Genomic DNA, 19880 nt, shown 5'->3' on the forward strand with positions numbered 1-19880 from the left:
ACGTTTACGGAGAACCACAATATACCAATGCACAGGGTCAGAAGATGTCTACCACAATCGGAAGCTTATCAGAAATTTTATCAAAGGCATCTAATAAGTGTAGCAAAGCGTTCCGCCTTCGGTATCCAGCAAATCCTTGAGCGTGGCATCGCCTGCTAGCGCCCCAATGTTGATGGTGAAGTCCAATGTAACATTCTTACCACTGTAATCAAAGGGTGTAATGGGACCACCGACTTGGTTCAGACGTGTCTCGAGATCCTTCTGTTGCCATTCCCAAAAGATGCGGTCAATGTTTCCATGATGAAGATAGAAGAGTGGATCTGCCATGTATCAGTCAGTTTTCTAGCGACACCAGAGAGGATGGGAAGCAACTGCATACCACCAGGGCTCTCCGCTGCGTTTCCCATGGTCCCTAGGATGCCACCAACACCGAAGTGACCGCTGGCATGAATGTTTGGGGGATCGAAGCTTTGCTTCTTCTCAACTGTTCTTGCAAGACTGGTGTAATCGGGCTGTGCCAGGACTTCTTCGACCAGATTACGATCTGCAAACCTGTTGATGATCCATGGAACAAAGTCACGTTTCAAGCAATGCGGAGTGGGCACATTCACGGCAAAGTGAGGAGGGGCGAATGGCCCGTTCATCACACAGCCTCCACCAGTATTGCCTGTAATGTTTAAGCGGTTCTGTTCCGGCGTAGCTTGGACAGGATAGCCGTTGCCACCGAATCCTGTCTCAGGGTCAAAGATGTCAGACTCAAAGGCATGGGTAGAGTTTTCATCCCGAGGTTCAGCATCCAGGGACCAGTCCCAGTATCTGCGTACAGATTAGTTCGGAAACAATTAACATTGAGAGAAGATATTCTGTCAACGGGGACAACTTACGGCTGGCCTCCGGTGTATCCGCATTCTTCTCTCAAGGCCTTCTCGTAGGTTGCAACGAGGTAACGGTGCCACAAGAGAAAATGTCCCTAAGAGTGTAAGGTCGCGAAAACGACGATGGAAAAAGAGGGCTTAACATACCACCCAGTGGATCTGAGGCTTTTGTAGCATATGGACGGCTTGATGATCATCGAATCGGTTCACGGTGCCTGGGAGACCAGATTTGGCCTCCGTATGCGACAAGCACAGGACCGCATCGATGTATGATTTCTTCTGTGGCACTGATAGCTGTCTCCTATGTTCTAGTCTTCAGCGATGCGTTCAGAGTTGGACGGTGGTGGGTCGTCTCACCACTCTACCCTTTTAGGTGGGTTTTTGCATGTTTCTAACCCTGTGGATGAAGGCAAGGCTGCAGCTGTTGACAATTGTGCCAAGCTCAGGCCGACAGGGAGGAATTCGAGAAGACGCATATTGATCGAGCAGACGCTTGGAGGATGAAACGTGGATGACGACAGTCGTTGTCACACGTGCCAATCCCTCGAGAAGAGAATCGTTTTAGGTGCTCCGCCGTATTGAAGAGCTTTCCAGTACACCCACAGCCAAGTAGGCACCTGAAGTAGCTGATGGGTTTCAGTGACCGACACTGTTTGTATGTTTTATAAGAAAGCTGTGCGAGCTGGCTGCCGACAGCCGATCTCGAGATTTGCGGTCAGATCGTTCTAATATCTTTCTGGACCTTTACCCGCGGCTGCATTGGAATCATTGTTGAGTATGGCAGATATGTTTGCCGACAATCTATCCCTGTTGCGTGTCAGACCAGTATTGCGAACACCACGGTGGCCCTGATCTACCCTCTAAGCCTGTAAGCTACCTGGCTATATGAACTTAAATCGCCAACTGTTCTGGAAGGGACCAGACCTTATTCTCGCTTTAAGAAGCGTAATCTCGTCACACTCTACATGTGCAATGTTGCTAACTAGGTATTATCGTTTCACTTCCCAATCTTCAATTCTTGGCCGAGTACACCGACAGATACTTTCATGCAATACGATCGATCTACGGATACTTGTATCCTGCGTCTGCCCCAATCTTGCCTACGCTTTTGAGGCTCGCCCGTCCCAGGAACTTCACGGTGCGGGACGAGAGGTCCGTGACTCCCGGAGGCTCACTCGAATATGGCTTGCCACTCCGTTTGCGAATGTGTCGATTGGGAAATTGTTGCCGCCTGCCGGGCGTAGATGCGGTTACCCCACTAGCAGGGATGGTAAGATTGCTCGGCTGCAGCGGGTGGTCATGGTTTCTCGGGATAGGCCCTCAATACGCGACATACTGACATGCACAAACACGATGATTCGACCACAGAATGGTTACACATTCCCATTCTAGATCTCGTTACTTCGTGAACGGTGTACTCACCTCTAATGGCCCATGAGCGATGCGGGCCCTGAACCCGACGTATAGACATGGATTCAGATCCTCTCTGATATTCGCCGGTGGTTAAAACATATGCGTTGGCCGACAACTGCGACAGAACTGGAGACGACTGTTCTTGATGAGCCACAAGCCATATTGCAATGCGTGCAACGTGATTTCTGTATATATGTATAACAAGGCATCCTACTGACGTGTGCGGCTGAGGGCCTACTGGCTCTCGACCATACTCTAGTTGATGTCACCAGTCTCAAGTTCGAACGCTTTTTCCTGCTCTATGTGGCCATGATCGGGCCCAATTTCAGTGCAGATCATGAATCTAGGCAGCCCATGTTCTTGATCACTACTGGAATTCTCATCCTGCTTTCGACTGTTGTGGTGGCTCTCAGGTAAGTACCGGTGACAGATACGGAGAGTCGATGTACACTTTATTGATGGCCATGTAGGCTCTACTGTCGTTTCTATCGCGTCCGCAATGTTGGACTCGACGACTACTTCATGGTTGCTGCACTTTTTGTTACGATTGGCATGGCGATCATGAATGGATATCATATCAGCTGGGGTACAGGGTATGCAAGAATGGCGAATCTCACGGAGGTCGAAATTGTGACTGACAGTGATAGACAACATTTGAAGTACTTGGATGTACCTTCAATGAGGATTCCAACTCTCAAGCACTTCTATTTCTACCAGTTGGTATATCCTTTGGCGCTGTTCCTCGTCAAGGCTAGCATATTGGCGCTGTACCATCGCATTTTTGAGCTGGTAGAATTCCGATATAAAGTGTGGTCTGTAGCTGCATTTGTCACAGTCTACACGATCGTGGTTCTTTTTGTCAACGTAAGAATTCTGTTACATTCTTCCGGCTTGCAGTGATATCATAGTAATTAACCTCATCAGGCTTTCGAGTGCAGGCCCAACCCTTCGCAAGCGTGGTCACCAACATTTCCCAAAGGTTGCAATAACCTGCGAGCTACCTATTTTGCGCTTGGAGCCATAAATGTTCTCACAGATATCACGATCTTTCTCCTGCCATTGAAAGCTTTTTGCAGTCTGCAACTAGATCCGAGGAGAAGATGGGCACTACTTGGTGTTTTCATGATTGGCGGTCTAGCTGTTATTGCTTCAATCGTAAGGATATATGCGCTTTGGTTGTACAATGTTACGAAAGATATATCGTATGACTCAATCTTCGTGAGTCGTCCTGCAGGGGAACATTAATTTTGCCGAATACTAATCGCCTTGCAGATCCTCCTTTTGTCACAGATCGAAGTGAACGTCGCGATCATATCCGCCTCGGCCCCAGCCATACGACCGCTTCTCAGGAACACGCCACTTTCTTTTAGCCAGCCGGAGGCGTATGGGAGCGGCTATCTGCGTACCATAGGCAGTCAATCAGCCTCTAACAACCGGAACTCACGGAGTCGTACAAGGTCCAACGGCCGAATCGAGCTCCTCACGTATGGTGGGCGTAGTACACCGGTAAAACACAAAGCCTTGTGTGGAGGAAGAGGCAACACGAGCGAGGAGTCAATCCTTATAGATGGCCGTATTACAAAGACCATGGAAACGAGGATAGATTTCGAGCAGATTAATGATGAAGAGCTGCCGCCGCGTCGGCTACCTACGAAGGACCCAAAGCGAGCAAGATAAGAGAATACATATATGGCATTTAATGTATACAAACCAGGGCTTCTACCACCATGCGAGCGGAGCTCCATCTGAACCGTCATTACGCGTTATGCAAGTGATATCGCTCTCATACCCAAGAGCCCACATGGTATGTCTCCATTTCGACATGGCGCGGTCGGCTCGTAGTATTACACTTAAAGTAGAAGCATCAGCATACCCGGAGTCAAGATGAAGGCTCCAAGTGTAAATGCGAAGACGTTTCCAGACACTATAACACTTCCAGCACGAAGGCTGGTGGCAGCTCCGGTGAATTGGGTTGGAGTAGCACTAGACGAAGTACTTTCCACAGTCGAGGTAGCATCCTCCGAGGACGTCGACACCCTGGAAGAAGTAATCACCCTCGTCGACGACGGCGTAACCCTGGATGTTGATACTGGTCCCAAAGTTGCACTCGAAGCTGGAACAGAGCCAAGCGTAGGCGTCTCTGACTGTGTAGGAACAGCTTCAACGAAAGCAGCGGTGAAAGACTCATACACAGAGCTTGCGGCCGCATCATCCGTCGCTGTGAACGAGAAGGTTGTGTAGTATGTCGTCTCAGTAGATGTAATCTCGTAAGTGGCGTCGAAATAATAGTAGTAGTAATAGTAGTAGTAGTAGGTATATGAGTAAGTGTACCATGAGTAGTCGACGACGACTGGGTCTGGGATTGAAGTGGCGGAGGGGGCTGGCGTGATGGAAGCAGAAGGCGAACTGGGTTGATCGATGCGGGGGACTTCAGAGTATCCTTCGGGGCATTCCTCGCCTGGTAGATGATAGTAGTCGCCTGTGCAGCATGTGCCCGAAGGTGGGATACATGGAAGATCGCCTGGTCATGTTACTTCGATGTATGGTTCATTTGGAAGGAAAGACTTACCAGGGCATACTGGAATCCATCCTGGAGTTAAACAATCGTCGAGCTGACGGGGTGAGACACCAGATCCTCCCTTGAGTGGTCCCGCTTTCCCAGCGAGTGCACAGTACCCAACGGCACTCAGTAGCATTAGTGAGCGAGTAAGCATGATTGCTAGTAGTCTGTGAAATGTCTTCAAGAAACGAGAGTTGAATTTTCGGGACTAAGATGTCTGCTGAGATCTGCTGGTGAAACAAAATCATGTTTCTCACTCAGCCCTTCCAGACTTTATACTATCATGCCACCGAGGATGCGATAAACACAGCCTGCCTGACAGCCTTCCTGGCAGCCTTCCACGATCACAAAAGTCAGCCTTTTCATCTCCACTGCTGCGGTTGTGTAATACAATTCTTGGCAACATGTTGCTGTCCCTAGAACTTCTCCAATAGGCCTTACCTCGGCACGCCACTTGGATGAAGTGTATAACGCCACGAGATTGCTATTGGTGAATCATCGTAGTACGCGAAGAATGCGAAAAAACAAGCGAAGCGTACCTGGGGGCCAAATTCGAGGTAGCCAATAACATGACGTGAAGTTCGTTGAACAATATTGAAAGTGGTGCTGCGAGTCGTATAGAACCTCAGCCGTAGTCCTAAGACGGTGAAATCGTCCCTCGTGCACGCCAGAAAGTTTGGGTCAAAGTAAGTACGCCTTGTGCCAAGGTGAGGTGATCTTATCTTAGGCACTTCTGCATGTGTGCGGTGTAATGGTCGATACTGAGGAAAGCTCAAAGACTTGGGAGAAGTTCTTGTGGCGGCGAGGCTGATAGAATTATACATCGCTGTGAATGATCGACTGAGCTTCGTTGATGTTGACCATATTGTGATCTTCAAGACGTCTTCGTGGGGGCCATGCGCCAGTTTCGTCTCCGCGTTCAGCTCGAAGGCGCTCGCAGATGGGCAACTACCATGAAGCTGCTAGAGGGGTGTCCCATTGTCAACTTGTTTTCAGCACTTCAAACTCCATATCTACATTTATAGACAATTCAAGCTGCAGTTTCTTCTTTCTGGGTGTAGTGGTGAAATAATCTGATGTTGTTTCGATTTCTGTGATGGGTACGCAAAGGTCCTTGTACTGGCACATGAGTAGGCGTATGCAGCGGGCGCGTTACTCCAGGAGTGTTCAGCTTCGGATGTGCAACTCGCGTCGCTTTCCATAGCAGATATATGGTGTCGCAGAGCTATTGTGAGTTGAAAGAATATATGAGAAAAGGGAGTTGATGAGATGTCAAACGCAAATAGTGGTTGTCGCGTGTAGAAGGTTTCGGTGATGGCGCCCTCCGAGCGATCGGGACCGCCCGCGTATCTCCCTCTAGGCAGGGTCCAAGGTCACGACTCCACCATTCGCCATCGCGTGTCCCCCACTCTCGCAAACACGCCGCTTACCTAGGAACAAATGGGTTTCTTCGCAAACTCTACTCCTTCTTCCTCTGCGCCTGGTGATTACGGCTGAAAAGTGTTGCTCCTGATTGAGACGAAACACGCCAGGCAATATGGAGGAGGCAACACACCTTAGCTATAATGATGCGATCGAAGAGCTTCGCGTCAAGGAGTATCCCATGTTGCAGGGTGAGTGTGTGTAGCTCCTCAGTTGGATGCGTACTTACCTTTCAGGCACGACTTATCTGGATCATGCCGGCACCACGCTTTACGCCAAGTCGCTGATCGAGCGCTTCTCTGCTGATATGATTGCGAACCTCTACGGCAATCCTCACTCCGCCTCCAATGCCTCCCAACTGACGACGCGACGAATCGAAGATGTACGACTGCGCCTCTTGCAAATGTTCAATGCCGATCCTCAGGAGTTTGACGTCGTATTCGTAGCCAACGCTACTGCCGGGATAAAGCTGGTCATGGATGCATTTCGCGATCAGGATGAAGGATTTTGGTATGGCTACCACAGGGATGCGCATACAAGTCTGATAGGGTTACGCGAGGTAGCGAAGGAGCATCGATGCTTCGCTTCGGACAACGAGGTCAATGACTGGATTAACAGTCAAGACGTTGGAGTTGGAGTTGGACCGGCACAGCTGTTTGCATACCCAGCGCAATCCAACATGAACGGGCGTCGCCTGCCGTTGGAGTGGGTACAACGCATACGCACGGGGAACAGAAAGCATGTCTACACTTTGTTGGATGCTGCGGCACTTGTCTCGACATCGCCTCTTGACCTTGGGAATCCTAACGAGGCCCCCGACTTTACCGTATTGAGCCTTTACAAAATGTTTGGCTTTCCCGATCTCGGCGCTCTGATAGTTAGGCAAGCATCAGCATCGGTATTCGACAAGAGACGCTACTTTGGTGGCGGCACTGTCGAGATGGTCGTGTGCTTGAAAGAGCAATGGCACGCGAAGAAGGTTGACTCGCTACACGAGAGGTTAGAAGATGGCACTCTGCCGATACATAACATCATGGCGCTTGATAGCGCAATGACTGTTCATCAGGAGCTCTATACATCATTGGACCAAATCTCGAGGCACACTACATTTCTTGCTCGGAAGCTGTACGAAGGGCTTTCGTCGTTACGGCACGGGAATGGTGCAGAGGTTTGCCACGTATACAAAGACCCGGCCTCCACCTATGGGGATTCGCTTACCCAGGGCCCAGTTGTTGCATTCAATCTTCGCAATCAATGCGGTGGCTGGGTAAGTAATGCAGAGGTGGAGAAGTTGGCTGCAATCAAGAACGTCCAACTCAGGACCGGCGGGCTTTGCAACCCTGGTGGTGTTGCCTCGTCACTAGGATTAGCACCCTGGGAGATGCGAGAGAACTTTTCTGCCGGGCAACGATGCGGTAACGACAACGATGTCATGCGTGCGAGACCGACCGGCATGGCACGCGTCAGCTTCGGAGCTATGAGTACCCTATCGGATGTCGACAAGTTTGTTGACTTTGTGAGCGAGTTCTTCGTTCAAGAATGTCTGCCGCTAGATGTGTCTCCAATAATGTCTGCCGCTGTAGAGCCACCAACGCAAAGTCGCTTGCACGTGGAAAGCCTATCTGTCTACCCTATCAAGAGTTGCGCAGGGTTCAGCGTACCGCCGGGTAGAGCATGGGAGGTGCGCCCAGAGGGTCTTGCGTGGGATCGTGAGTGGTGTTTGGTCCATCAAGGCACTGGAGCAGCACTGAGCCAAAAGCGCTACCCGAAGATGGCTCTCATACGTCCCAGTATCGACCTCGAGAAAGGATTGCTACGTGTGAATTTGGCGGGCGCCCTACAGACCAATACCGACCTGCATGAGATCACTGTACCTCTTTCCGCGGATCCACGGATGTTTACAGACGAAAGCGTATACAAAGAAGCGAGAGCTAAAGTCTGCGGAGATTCTATCGAAGCCAAAACGTATAGGGCAAGTGACATATCGTCATTCTTTACGCGAGCTCTCGGAGTGGCTTGCCACCTTGCGCGCTTTCCTGCCGTTAGCAACGGGAGTGCCATCTCAAGACACTCGAAAGCGCATCTGCAGAAATACCAGAAAGCGGGCGCTATGCGAGTACCCGGCGCCTTTCCAGAAACGGTTCCCATTACGCCCGGCGCGTGCGTTTCGAAGCCAATTTTGCTAGCAAATGAGAGTCCCATCCTTACTATATCACGATCGAGCCTCAACCGCCTGAATGAATTGATCAAAGCGGAGGGCGGTAAGGCGGCGCAAGCAGAGGTATTCAGAGCCAACATTGTGGTTGCGGAGAACCCAGCGTACCCGCCTGGGCTGGAAGACCCATATGCGGAAGACGACTGGCGCTACCTCCAGATTGGCCGGCAGTACTTTGAGATGCTGGGAGCGTGTCGTAGATGCCAGATGGTTTGCATTGATCAGCAAACCGCCGAAAGAAACCAGGAACCATTTGTAACGCTTTCCAAAACACGTCGTTTTGATGGTCGCGTCTACTTCGGAGAGCATACTTGCCATCTGCCCTGGGATGATGTGTCATCTCCCCTTCGACAGAATCCCACCATCACGGTCGGCGATGCAGTAAGCCCTATTAGAGAGGATGAGATACATCAGAACAGTCACCTGCAGGCCCTCGTAGGCTAAGCCGCCCAGGCGGCCCGAGGACTAACTTACGGCCCTTGCTGGAAGGCGGCATAGCTGAGTATACCTCTGGACCACACGGTCGCAGCGTTCGCGCGTGGCTTCAGATGGTATGTCGTAGGACGCGGTCATTGGTCAAGTAGCTATGTACAGTGTAACAGAGATTAGACGGGCGGGACGCCGAATACACGACCATGTAGCAGTCGAGACGTTGATTTAGGCAACGTGATAGGCATACGCAATCCACGGGAAGGCCCATGTGTAAGCGCTGGTAGTGATGTTTCAACGGCGAACCAGAGTCAGGTGTCTGTACGTAAAGCTGGTGGCAGATGGCATGAGACGGAAGCGCGCGCGCCCTCCGAAGCAGCGTACAGATACACAGCGGCTGCAAGCAAGACATAAAATCGTCTAATGCTCCCGCGAGGTGAGATGCACAGCTTGCACACAGCTTCAATCTATTTCAAGCAACATTCGTTCATGAGGCACGTTGACTTGCTTGCTACTTCGCCTTATTCTGACGCCAACGTCTCATCAGCTCGTCTCAGATTCTCTTACCGGGCAGACTACTAGGTCGCCACGTTCAGCTTCAGATTACGAGCTTGCCTCCCGCACAGCGACCACGCACATCACACACCCGAGAGCGACGCGGCGAATCAGGCGCACCTTCTGGCCGGTCAAAGTCTCGAGACCTGCAGGGGCCGAACAAATCACATATCTTGTTTCAGCGTTGGGCAGCGAATCGAATCCCTGTGGAGGTGTTCGTCTGTGCACGGGGCCTGCATATCCTAGTCCTCGGCGCTTAGAGAACGCTGGGACTCCTCTCGCCCAAAAATAACCGGATACGACCCATACAGCGGCCAACAACAACAGCGCATCCGCGCCAAGCTAGTGTCATAGTACATACAATAAACACTCTCTTCCCCAGGCGCCAAAGAGTACCTGTCTGCTGGTCTCGCTCTCTCACTCTTCCACTTTGCTGTGGACGAAGGTATAGCACAGCTCGCAGTAATACCGACAAGCATCCAAGTCATTCGTTCAACTCAACGGTATACTCAACACCATGGCTGCCACCGACTCCAAACCCACGCTATCTACACTCAAGACACCCATGTCTGCCACCTACCCCTCGGAACTCAGGTCGCCCATGATCACATCTGCAACAACCCCTATCTTTGCCAATATCAAACGGGAGGATTCAGATCTCAAGACACCCATCACACCACCGACAGCCTATCTCGAGTTCCTCAAAAACTTATCACCTGTCCTGTCAAGCCCAATGTCCACTGGTACTAGCTCCAGGTTTGTCTTTGGTGACAGCCGCCCCACTTCAGTAACATCATCGGCGTCCAGTGCATCATTCACATCAACATCGGCTCCGGCAGACAAAACTAAGAACAAAGATTCGCCAACAACGTCAAGGTCAAGCAGCTGCAGCAGATGCGACACCACCAAGGATGAACCGCCAATGTCTGCACCTCCAACCAAGGTCCAGACGGTCACTATCCCACCACCATCACCTTTCACACGACCCCATTCTGCGCGGACACCCCGCCTTTACATCCCCCAATCACCCTATTCGCCCGCTGCAGTACGGTCACCAGCCAGCGCAAAGTCTATCCAATCACCGTTTTCTGCCGTCTCATCACCCAAAACCTGGGATGCGGATAAGAAGACTAGCCGCTCAAGGCGCGTTAGTGTGCGCGAAGTTGTTACACGGACAGTGACATACAGTCGCACACCCGTCGACGCAAAAGCTCCACAGTTTCCGCAAATTGACCCCGCACCCCGCGGTAAGAGGAGGAAGGTCGAGTAGAGATGCGCGATTGTTGCGCAGACCACCGCTTCTGGACTGCTTGGCTTCAGCATGGGCAACCGTCCTGTGCTACTCCATGACCCCTTCAAGCTCTGCACTTGCGCCTGGCCGTAACGCTTGCATTCCCATTCGTCAAATGTCTACCATTTTACATTATACACGACTTACACCATCCAACCCGGCCACTTCAACTAATAACTCGGGTCCAGGCGATCCGATCGCAACATTATCTTCAAACAACATCATCAATCACGACACGACATAACTACCTCATCACTCCATCACCATCCATATCCCACTTTTCTTATGTTTACTACCCCACATCAATAGAGAAACGACGTTATGGCCACGTCACTTCTCTTTCATGACCCTGTCACGGCGGAAAACATGTCTTTGGCGTTGGGGTTCACCATTACATTTTACCACATTTTACTAGCGGATACCAATATATAGCGGGCAGGAATGCGCCGGCGCTGTTTGATTGGTTAAGCGAGATCCAAGCACGGAGATTACCTCTTCGATTTACTTGAGGGATAGTAGCAGGGCGATGCGCGCGCGACGTGGGTGCGTGCTGGGCGGCAAGTATCTTGCATGCAGGTTTTCTGGTATTGCAGGTGTGGGCATCTGGAACGGGCCTTGTGGTGATAGGCCCAGCGGTAAAAGAGACGAGTGAGGACAATAGCCCTTGCCGCCGCAACTTCTTCACTTGAACAAGCTAGCGAGGTCAGATGGCAATGGTTCTCCACTTGCATCTGGGTTTCGAATCTGCCAGTACTAGCCAAAGAGAGAAAGAGAGAAATGAAACACGATACCTACTATCCAAATCATGTTCTCTCGCACATGCTGATCTCGATTGTCTTGCTCGACTGACTGGGGTGGGTATACCACACAACATCCCTACACATAGAACCACACACCGCTCGGTCACACCGGTGAGAAGAAAAGTCAACAAACGAGCCTCCTCTGACCATTTGCTCTATTGACAGACCGCCTTGTGACGCGGGCACGCATACCCGCCGTAAGAAGCCAATATTTCCCCAGATAACGCACGGCAATCTATATGCGCTTAGTCTGTCCAATCAACCTCGACTAGACGTTAGCCACCTTTCGTGAAAACAGGCCACATTCATCTGGCTTCTTTGTTTATTCCTTTAACCTCGGCAAAAGCATGCAATCGAGCTTCGATGCATCATGACCTGCAGGTCTCGCCACTCTCTTTCGTGCCCGCCTCAATTTTGCAGAAGGAAGGGCAAAAAAGGCGTTTTGTTACCCATTTACCGCGTATGACTGACTGTGCAGAAAGAAGCAAAGAAAGCTCAGGCCCAATGTTTCCCAAGGCTGCGTAACCTTCCCGCTTCTCCTAGCTCGGTATACCAGCTGGCGAATGAGATGAGCGAAGTGGTGTGGACAGGGATAACACAGGGGTGGGGTGGGCGCTTAACCAGGGCTGTGGAGACGGGTGGCGCTAGGTGGGCTGGGGGTCGCCGATTCTTGCGTATGGTCATGTGAAGAGGAATGGGGATGCGGATGAGGTTGCGGATGGGCTATTGAGTTTGTTAGGCTAGTGCAGAAGTGTAGTCTGAGCTAGTTATGCCCATTGATTGAAGGGCATGGGTATCTGTTGATGGGGTAATGTGTGAAAAGTCAGGTGCGAATGAATAGATGCGAGACACACACACACACCAGCCACACGGGAAGGACGCTGAGGATCGGGAAACGGCATCATCGCTCGCGGAGCAGCACGCCGCTAATTTCATGCACGTCTGATTCCCGCTCTCGCTGTTCGAAAAATACTCTATGTCGTGACATGGCATGTACAAGAATCCTTCGACGCGAGACACGATGGAATACATAACGCCGGAACAGCGCCGAGCCGCGTCTCTTGCGCATAATCTTCCCTTGCCTTGGCAGATACTTTCACAGCCCACATCGTACACTCCCAGCGGCACATGGCCAAGTGTACACTGCCGACTCAGCGAGAAGCGATTTACGGCGTCCCGACCGCGCTTGTCCTGACTCATGTAATTGAACTTCGGGATTAGGAAGTCGTGCCGCAAAGGATTTCATCGGTGTGCTATCATCCCAGCGCCAGCGGTGTTGCGGCATAGCACGCAGAATAGCGACGTCCTTCCTATGTCAGACGCGCTTAACGCCATTCCCAAGACCATGGCTAAGGGGGAGGACGGCTGTGATGGGGCTTAGGCCTTTGGGATGGCTACGCCCTGTAGGTCGTGTTGGAGGTCCGCCTGTGAGGCACGGCATAACAACCAACACCTTCAGACTTGAGACGAGAAAACTTCCGACATGGCTATTTGTTCGGAGACTTTCTCGCATATCTAGATCGGGTAGTGCACTCGGCGGAATAGACCGCCGCTCACCAACAGGCTCACATAAACTTTGCGCTTGTAGCGTCACATCACACGTCGACTCGACACCAACTCCAACAGGCAAGAAAGGGCGATGGGCGTGCATGTATGTTAATCACATATCTTACTTACATGCAGCGGAGAGGCTATCAGATATGCCCGTCGAACCTAAAACCGTTTAATCGCATGAAGATCGCACCATCATCGTTTTGTAGACTGTGCCTCGTTCTTGCAGACATTAGTGAAGAAAAAGAAGCGATACCAGGGCATAGGGCTGGAACATCGCATCATGAGATTGGAAGGGTGTTGTGCTGCAGGTCGAGAATCAGGCGGCCTGGTACGAAAAGAGCTACGCCTCGGCTTGCAGAAGCGAAGGAAGAGTATAGTTTATGAGTCAAGGTTTGTGGCACATGGGTTTTGTCTCTCATACGTAAGTTGCTGGCGCCACACTGATTATCCGGTGTTGTAGATGAGATCGTCTCCGATGACTTTGGCGAGTAGATGCGTTCAGATGAAGAGCTGGTGGAGGAGCTTTACTTGTAGGGGTTGCCAGGTTTTGAGCAATTAGGCTGGTAACATCACCAACTTTCGCAAAGCGGTGGGCATCGGGTTGACATCAGCTGTTTGGGAACTCCAAGCTCAGGGTGTATGTTCTTTCTATATTTCTGGTGGTAAGTCTAGAGTCCAGCAGTAGGTCACTCTACAGTATCAGACACGTCCTACATGCTCAAATGCTCTCTCAGCTTCGCTAATACCCCGGCAACGACCTTCTCGTTCTTACCTTCTTGCCTCTTGCTCTCCCTTGTTGCAACCTTTTCCAACTGTTTAGCCACATCCGTATTTTCCCCGGCTTGCCAATACGCTTCCGAGCGCTCCACAAACCGCACGAAAGCTTCTAACACAACTTCTTTTCCTTCCCAGCTCTTTCCACTAAGAGCCTTGTCTAGTACTGGCCAGATAGTTTTCGCAGTGATTGGCTCGATCTTTTCGCTACCCACAGCATTAGTGATCTGTAAGACACAGTCTGCGACAGTCTTCGCAGCAGTATGTTTGATGGCCCATTGTCTGCTTTCCAGATGATTCTCAGACAGAGCAAGTATCTCTTTCAAGTAGAGAGAGACCGTGCGTGAACCTGCAACATGATCATCCCAGGTCTCTGTGAAGCTCTTTCGGACGTTCTCTTCCGAGTCGTGCTTAGCCAGGAAGATGAATGGTAGTAGTTCCGATGCAAAAGAGGTGAAGCGGTCCGTAGCATATAAGGAGATAGCGCGCATAATGTCTGCGGCTAGCAGGCGGTTCCTGTCGCTGTTCTCTTCGGATTCGAAGTACAACTTGTTCACAAAGGCGACAGTGGAAATGATCTGCTTATCTGAAGCGAGTCGGGCAAGATAGCCAGCCGCAGCCGCATACGAAGAGCTAACAGTCTCATTGCGGTCGTGAATTTGCTTCTGGACCAACTTGAGGAAGCTGTCAGCGTACGGGTTGAACAGGAAACGGTGTCGTGTAGCGAGCGTGACCAGAATCCTCGAACATCCCACTTTTGACGGTAGACCGACTGCGTTCTTCATCGCAGCCTCAATACGCGGCACAAGAGCGGCCATAGTATCTGCGTCTGCCAGATCTAAGCAGCGCTCTACAGATTCGGTCAATGGCGACGACCGCACGCTTGCAAGTCGCATGTCGTCGATCTTTTGCTCTGTGAGGTTGTACTTGCTAGCGTTGAGGTGTACGTAGTTGACGGCTTCGGGCTCTAAACTACTGAGCAATCCAAGCAAACTCTCAACAAGCTTTGGCACATGTGGGTTGAGCGTTTTGGCGTTACTCTTCTTGACGATTTGGAGCAACGTGTGCACCGAGAAAAGGCGTACTTCTTCAGCCGAAGATTCTAATCCAGAAGTTGAAAACAGGAACGGTATAACGCGTTCAAGCTGGATAGTTGCAGATTTGTTTGAACCATCACCGGCTTCCAGAGAACGTGTCAGGATGCCAGTGAGGACGCGGGCAAGAGATGCTGCCGCAACACGTACGGTCTCTTTGATGTCATCGAGAACCTTGAAGGTTTTGCCCCAGATTGCGTCGAGATACTTTTCATACTATACGTCATTGTTAGTGTGCGCCATGGTTCGCACTATGACCTGCTTACCTTTTCGATGCTTCTTCCCTGCACAAGATCCGCGATAGCCGCGCAAGAAGCCTGTCGAACGCGCCACTCTTTCGTGAGTATGCTCACTAGCAGATCATCCATTATCGCATCGAAGTGCTTGTCGATAGTGGCCGAAGAGTCCTTGACGAGCGCATTCCAGATATCGTTCATCGAGCGTTGTACGTTCGTGTTTGGGTCAAATCTGAGCTTGTGTTAGTATGCCTGCCAGTCTATAAGGTTATAATAGTCCGCTCAGACAGAGAACATACCGATACCGATAGACCTTTGGATAAAGCTTAGGGTTCTGAGCCAGATATCCGTCGACACTAGAATCGGAGAAGATGTTGCTTAAGCCGAAGCGACCAAATGCGGCTCGACTTGACCAGATAGAGTTATTGGATGCCATTGACATAAAGCGATACACTAAACTTGAGTCTCCGACCTCGGCTGCCAGATTCAGAATATCCTTGTATGTTGTGATTGATCCATCTCCAGTTGGCAGCGCACCAGGCTCGAAAAGTTGCGTATCGTCCGTGACAGTACCAGCCATTTTGGACTTGTTGTCCGAGAACGAGCCGACGAGATCGCGCACAAGATCATCTTTGAGTTGACGGTCGCCCTTTTCGTACACCAAGCCCAATCCTCTCGAAGCTGCTTCCTGAACGACCTCGTCGCGATCAGAGAGACAGTTCTTGAATGCTACCTGACATTGTCCAAGATAGCCTTGCATTTCAGGCTTGTGACCACAGTACTGTAGCAGACAAAGCAGCCATATCACAGAAGCTTTCTTCAACGAGGGTTTAGTTTGAACACAGCCCTTCAGTGTCTTCTCTAGAACCGCACCAAGTGTCTTCTCACGCTTGGGCCCAGCTGGTGTCTGTAGAGGCGCATCCCATGGATTTTGTGGTTGGCTGGGATGTAGTATGTCGAGCTCGGAAGTCAGAGCCTTCGAATCCCAACCACTGGCGAAGCAGCTTAATGCTTCACCAACGGAAAAGTGTACTTCTGGCTGACGAACCTCATGCAACTCATAGAGTTTGTCGGCGATGGCCTTGTACTCTACTGTTTCCTCAGCTCCGGCTGCAGCTTCCTCTGTGATCATAGAAAGATGGCCCAAAGCCAAGATGGCACTGATCGTGCCTGTCTTAGCAGAATCGTAGATGTGCTGAGCAATATCTTCAACCTTTGCATACTTGGAAAGTAATGAGGGGGTAATGACATAGAACAGACTGAGCTGATCGATACAAGAGAAGGCTGCACCTTTCAGTGTCGCGTCCCGAGATTCCTTCATAATCTCGACCACTGACTGCAACAGTTGCTGGATCGGATGATCATCTGTGATTGCTGTGGATGCTGCATGGCTTCTCCAGAATGCCCTGCTGTAGTAGTAGCCGAGGGCAAGAATTATGCCGCTGATCTGATTGATATCAGCGCCGACTGCTGACTTCCAAGTGCTAAGCTTGTCGAAGAATGCTACTTGGGCGGTCTGAAGGGCGTCTTGATTGATGCTTTCGTGAGATGCTAGCAGGCCATACGCGTGGGCAGCTGTAAGTCGTCGTCCAGCGTTGTTGGCTGTGATGGATGGTTGTAAAGCGCGGAAGTCTCGGACGATGTTCGCTTGGACCCAATGACTTTGGGGCAGCAAAGACAACATTCGCACGAAGGAAGTACCAACATCGCCAGTGTCACTAATGTCGTCTTGGGTAATCTTGTCGAAACTGGCTCGCAGTATCACTGCAAGCGATCGAGCATGGGTCTTGTCTGCCGCGTATGCACGAAATGCTTGCCGGGCGCGCATATCCGTAGTCATCTGGGCATCAAGTTTCCTTTCCCAATCTTCGGGAATCTCGTCAGCTATGTCTTTGTCGAGTAAGGCAGACTGCATAGCGACGCTGGAACAGAAGCTGATGACGACTGGTAGAGCCTCTGGATGATGCTGGTAGAAGTGTTGAATCTGAACAAGAGCGTCCTCCGACTCGTCAATGTCCATGGCGTCCTCATCCTGCCCTTGCTGTACGATGATGAAGTTGACCAGCTTGTCAAAGTCCGGAAATTTCAGTGTACTCTGTTCGCGTTCACCAGGGGGGGTGTTGGACATCTTGAACCAGTACGGATCGAGACCACGACGTCCTTCCTCGATGACCTCATGCCTTTCAGAAGCGCCTCCACTGACTGCAAGAATATCTATCCACCGTGCTAGCACATCCTCGTAAGGAAGACAACGATTGGCAAATCGTGTCGCAACATAACGAGTGCTCCTTGTAAATTTACTCGAAGCTGGCGTACTGTGTTGATCTACAGATGCATACCTGAGCAGTATCTGTCGAAACCTGGGCATGACAGAAGGGTCAAAAGGCTTCGAGAAAGCGCCTAGTACGGAAGAGAGAGCCTCCTCTATACTGACGGCTACATCTTTGCCTGCTGAGTCTTCGCGAAGAGACCGAAATAAGAACTCTAGCAAGTCTAGTGACGGTTCAAGCAAGATCTTCTCGGGGGCAGCTTTGGCCAAGAGCCCAATAGTCTCGTATCCATAGCCTCGCAGCTCCATGTCCTGATCGCGATCCGGAGTGGGCCAGCCTTGGTCTTGTATGAAAGCTCTCAGATTTCCCACGAGACTTTCAGCAACCTGGGAAAGATCGGATGATTTGCCACGACGAGCGACGAAGTTGACAAGAGAGAAGATAGCTGAGCGATGCTTGGAGGCTTCTCTCCCCGCTGTCTTATTTGTCGCATTTAGTTCTGGCGAGAGAAGGCCTTCTTCGACGAGCCTAGCTATCTGCTGTGGATATGTAGTGCATCTGACAGACTTTGACAGAACGTTTAGTATCCGAATCTGTAGTGGTGTCTTTACAGGCAGCGAGCCGCTAGCAGAGTCTGAGCCAAAGTAGAGTTCGAACAGAACTTCCACAATTTGCGGTTGTTCGAGGTCCTTGGATAACATCACACGTTTCAGTGTATCTTCACCAACTTCTGATATCCGAGAATTGGTATCAGCGGACGCGAACAATGCGGGTAGAAATTTCTCATCCTCCTTGAACAGTCCACTTGCCATGAAGCGTGTGACTAGGGCCTTCGATTCGGCCAAGTTCAATCCTGCATCTGCGGTGGGATCCCAAGCGTCTGGCTTGCCCTGAAGCGTCAGAAACTTGTAGTCATCTGGAGACAAGCCCGGACACCGTAGCGAAGCTTGGGCTTGGGGGTTACTCTCTCGTACAATGCTCAGCATGAGCAGTTTTCCAAACCACTTCGAAAGGAAAGCCGCATCATCATCGGAGAGACCTAAAGTGGTTCTCAGCTCATCATCTTCTTTGCTGCCGCGAAGGGGAAGCTTGAAGTGGACCAAAAGACGGAGGATGAGATGGAATAGCTGAGAAGCATGCTGCTCAGACTTCTCATAGTCTTTTGCGATGCCCTGTAGCAGAATGGGAAGAAGCTCTAGTCGTTCGCCAACGGTAAGCCGGGATATACCCTGCTGGATGTAGAGAATGTCAAAATGCCGTATAAGAGAGACGTCAGGATTCTCTTTGTATTGCTTCAGCAGAGCGCTCACAGGGAGCTTGATGTCTCTGGGATGCCGCGTTAGTGCAAGGTCTTGTATTTGGACAAACTGGATTGCGTACTGTGACTTGATGCGGGTGTTGATGTGTTGGCATATGGAGATGACCTAGGAGAAGCCGCTATCAGCGGTGATCGAGATGGATGATGTCGAAATCTAAGCCGACTAGATGTGGGTCTTACCTTATTTCGTACAGCAACGCTATCAGACCCGAGTTTGAGTAGTAGTGGAGAGAGATAGGTTTTGAGCAAGTCTTCAAGCTTCTTGTCCGAGCTAGCGAGAGCAATGCGCATCTCCACCTTGCCGACTAGAGCAAGCTCTCTGGCTTCTGGTGTTTGTTCCGACGCCATGTTGAGATGTGCTGAGGGTATCGTGATGACGAGGCAATCAACAAACGAAAGTCTTATAAGAGACGCAACAGGCAGAGGCGGATGTTGCGTGGCTCATCGGCTTCGGGAAGGATAGATGACCAAGCGATGCAGTGTGTTAGCGTATTGCCCTGTTCGTCCGTGATTGCCACAAGTCGTGTCGGACATTCACTCTTGTGAGGCGACAGGGGTTGGGCGCACGGGTACCGGGATGACGCAGTCGCAACTGCCTGCAACAATCGCATCGCGTCTTCGACGTGCTTCTAACAACGTCGACGCCTTCGCCTGTCTCAGACACCTGCAACACCACCAGGCTAGTAATTTGCCCCTCTCATAACCTGAACTATTCCTTTTTTCCCATCCTCTCCCCGTGTACCAGCAGACAAGCCGAGCCGCGCCTGTCACAAGCCGTCCACGGTACCTGGAATCACATTGGTACTCAGCACCCAAACCTCACACCTTGTAGGACATTCACCGCTTCACCAAGTCGCGTCTATTCGCCTCACATACCATTGCCATACCTTTGTGCGCGTACCTCGATAGCTGTCGTCGGACTTTGATGGGTACATAAACTGCCCCACCACGGTTCTACCTCGATTACAGTCGCGACCGCCACACACAATTCCTGACACACGCTCGACGACCGAAATACCCTCTGCGACCCAATCAACGCATCCGAAATAGCACACCATCGTCATAAAGGCATCT

General features: G+C 50.9%; 5 protein-coding genes across 5 annotated transcripts; 2 read left to right on the forward strand and 3 right to left on the reverse strand.

Moving 5' to 3' along the window:
• Positions 1-90: 90 nt before the first annotated feature.
• AA0111_g9376 (hypothetical protein) lies at positions 91-1351 on the reverse strand (the record flags this gene model as incomplete). The annotated part of the gene is made up of 5 exons (XM_028655927.1): positions 91-320; positions 380-816; positions 885-970; positions 1023-1176; positions 1233-1351. 5 exons carry the CDS (start codon positions 1349-1351, stop codon positions 91-93), a joined length of 1026 nt encoding a protein of 341 aa, XP_028503067.1.
• A 2787-nt stretch (positions 1352-4138) lies between these two features.
• On the reverse strand, positions 4139-5002 carry AA0111_g9377 (hypothetical protein; the record flags this gene model as incomplete). The annotated part of the gene is made up of 2 exons (XM_028655928.1): positions 4139-4809; positions 4858-5002. 2 exons carry the CDS (start codon positions 5000-5002, stop codon positions 4139-4141), a joined length of 816 nt encoding a protein of 271 aa, XP_028503066.1.
• Positions 5003-6385: 1383 nt separating this feature from the next.
• Positions 6386-8929, forward strand: AA0111_g9378 (Molybdenum cofactor sulfurase; the record flags this gene model as incomplete). The annotated part of the gene is made up of 2 exons (XM_028655929.1): positions 6386-6461; positions 6507-8929. 2 exons carry the CDS (start codon positions 6386-6388, stop codon positions 8927-8929), a joined length of 2499 nt encoding a protein of 832 aa, XP_028503095.1.
• A 1057-nt stretch (positions 8930-9986) lies between these two features.
• On the forward strand, positions 9987-10739 carry AA0111_g9379 (hypothetical protein; the record flags this gene model as incomplete). The annotated part of the gene is made up of 1 exon (XM_028655930.1): positions 9987-10739. One exon carries the CDS (start codon positions 9987-9989, stop codon positions 10737-10739), a length of 753 nt encoding a protein of 250 aa, XP_028503070.1.
• A 3085-nt stretch (positions 10740-13824) lies between these two features.
• AA0111_g9380 (Proteasome component) lies at positions 13825-19154 on the reverse strand (the record flags this gene model as incomplete). Its single annotated transcript, XM_028655932.1, has 5 exons — positions 13825-15198; positions 15249-15450; positions 15518-18814; positions 18869-18912; positions 18987-19154. The coding sequence occupies 5 exons, from the start codon at positions 19152-19154 to the stop codon at positions 13825-13827; spliced, it is 5085 nt and encodes a 1694-aa protein (XP_028503057.1).
• Positions 19155-19880: the final 726 nt, after the last annotated feature.

The sequence above is a fragment of the Alternaria arborescens genome (assembly GCF_004154835.1).
Source record: "Alternaria arborescens strain FERA 675 chromosome Unknown contig_26, whole genome shotgun sequence".
NCBI lineage: Eukaryota > Fungi > Ascomycota > Dothideomycetes > Pleosporales > Pleosporaceae > Alternaria > Alternaria arborescens.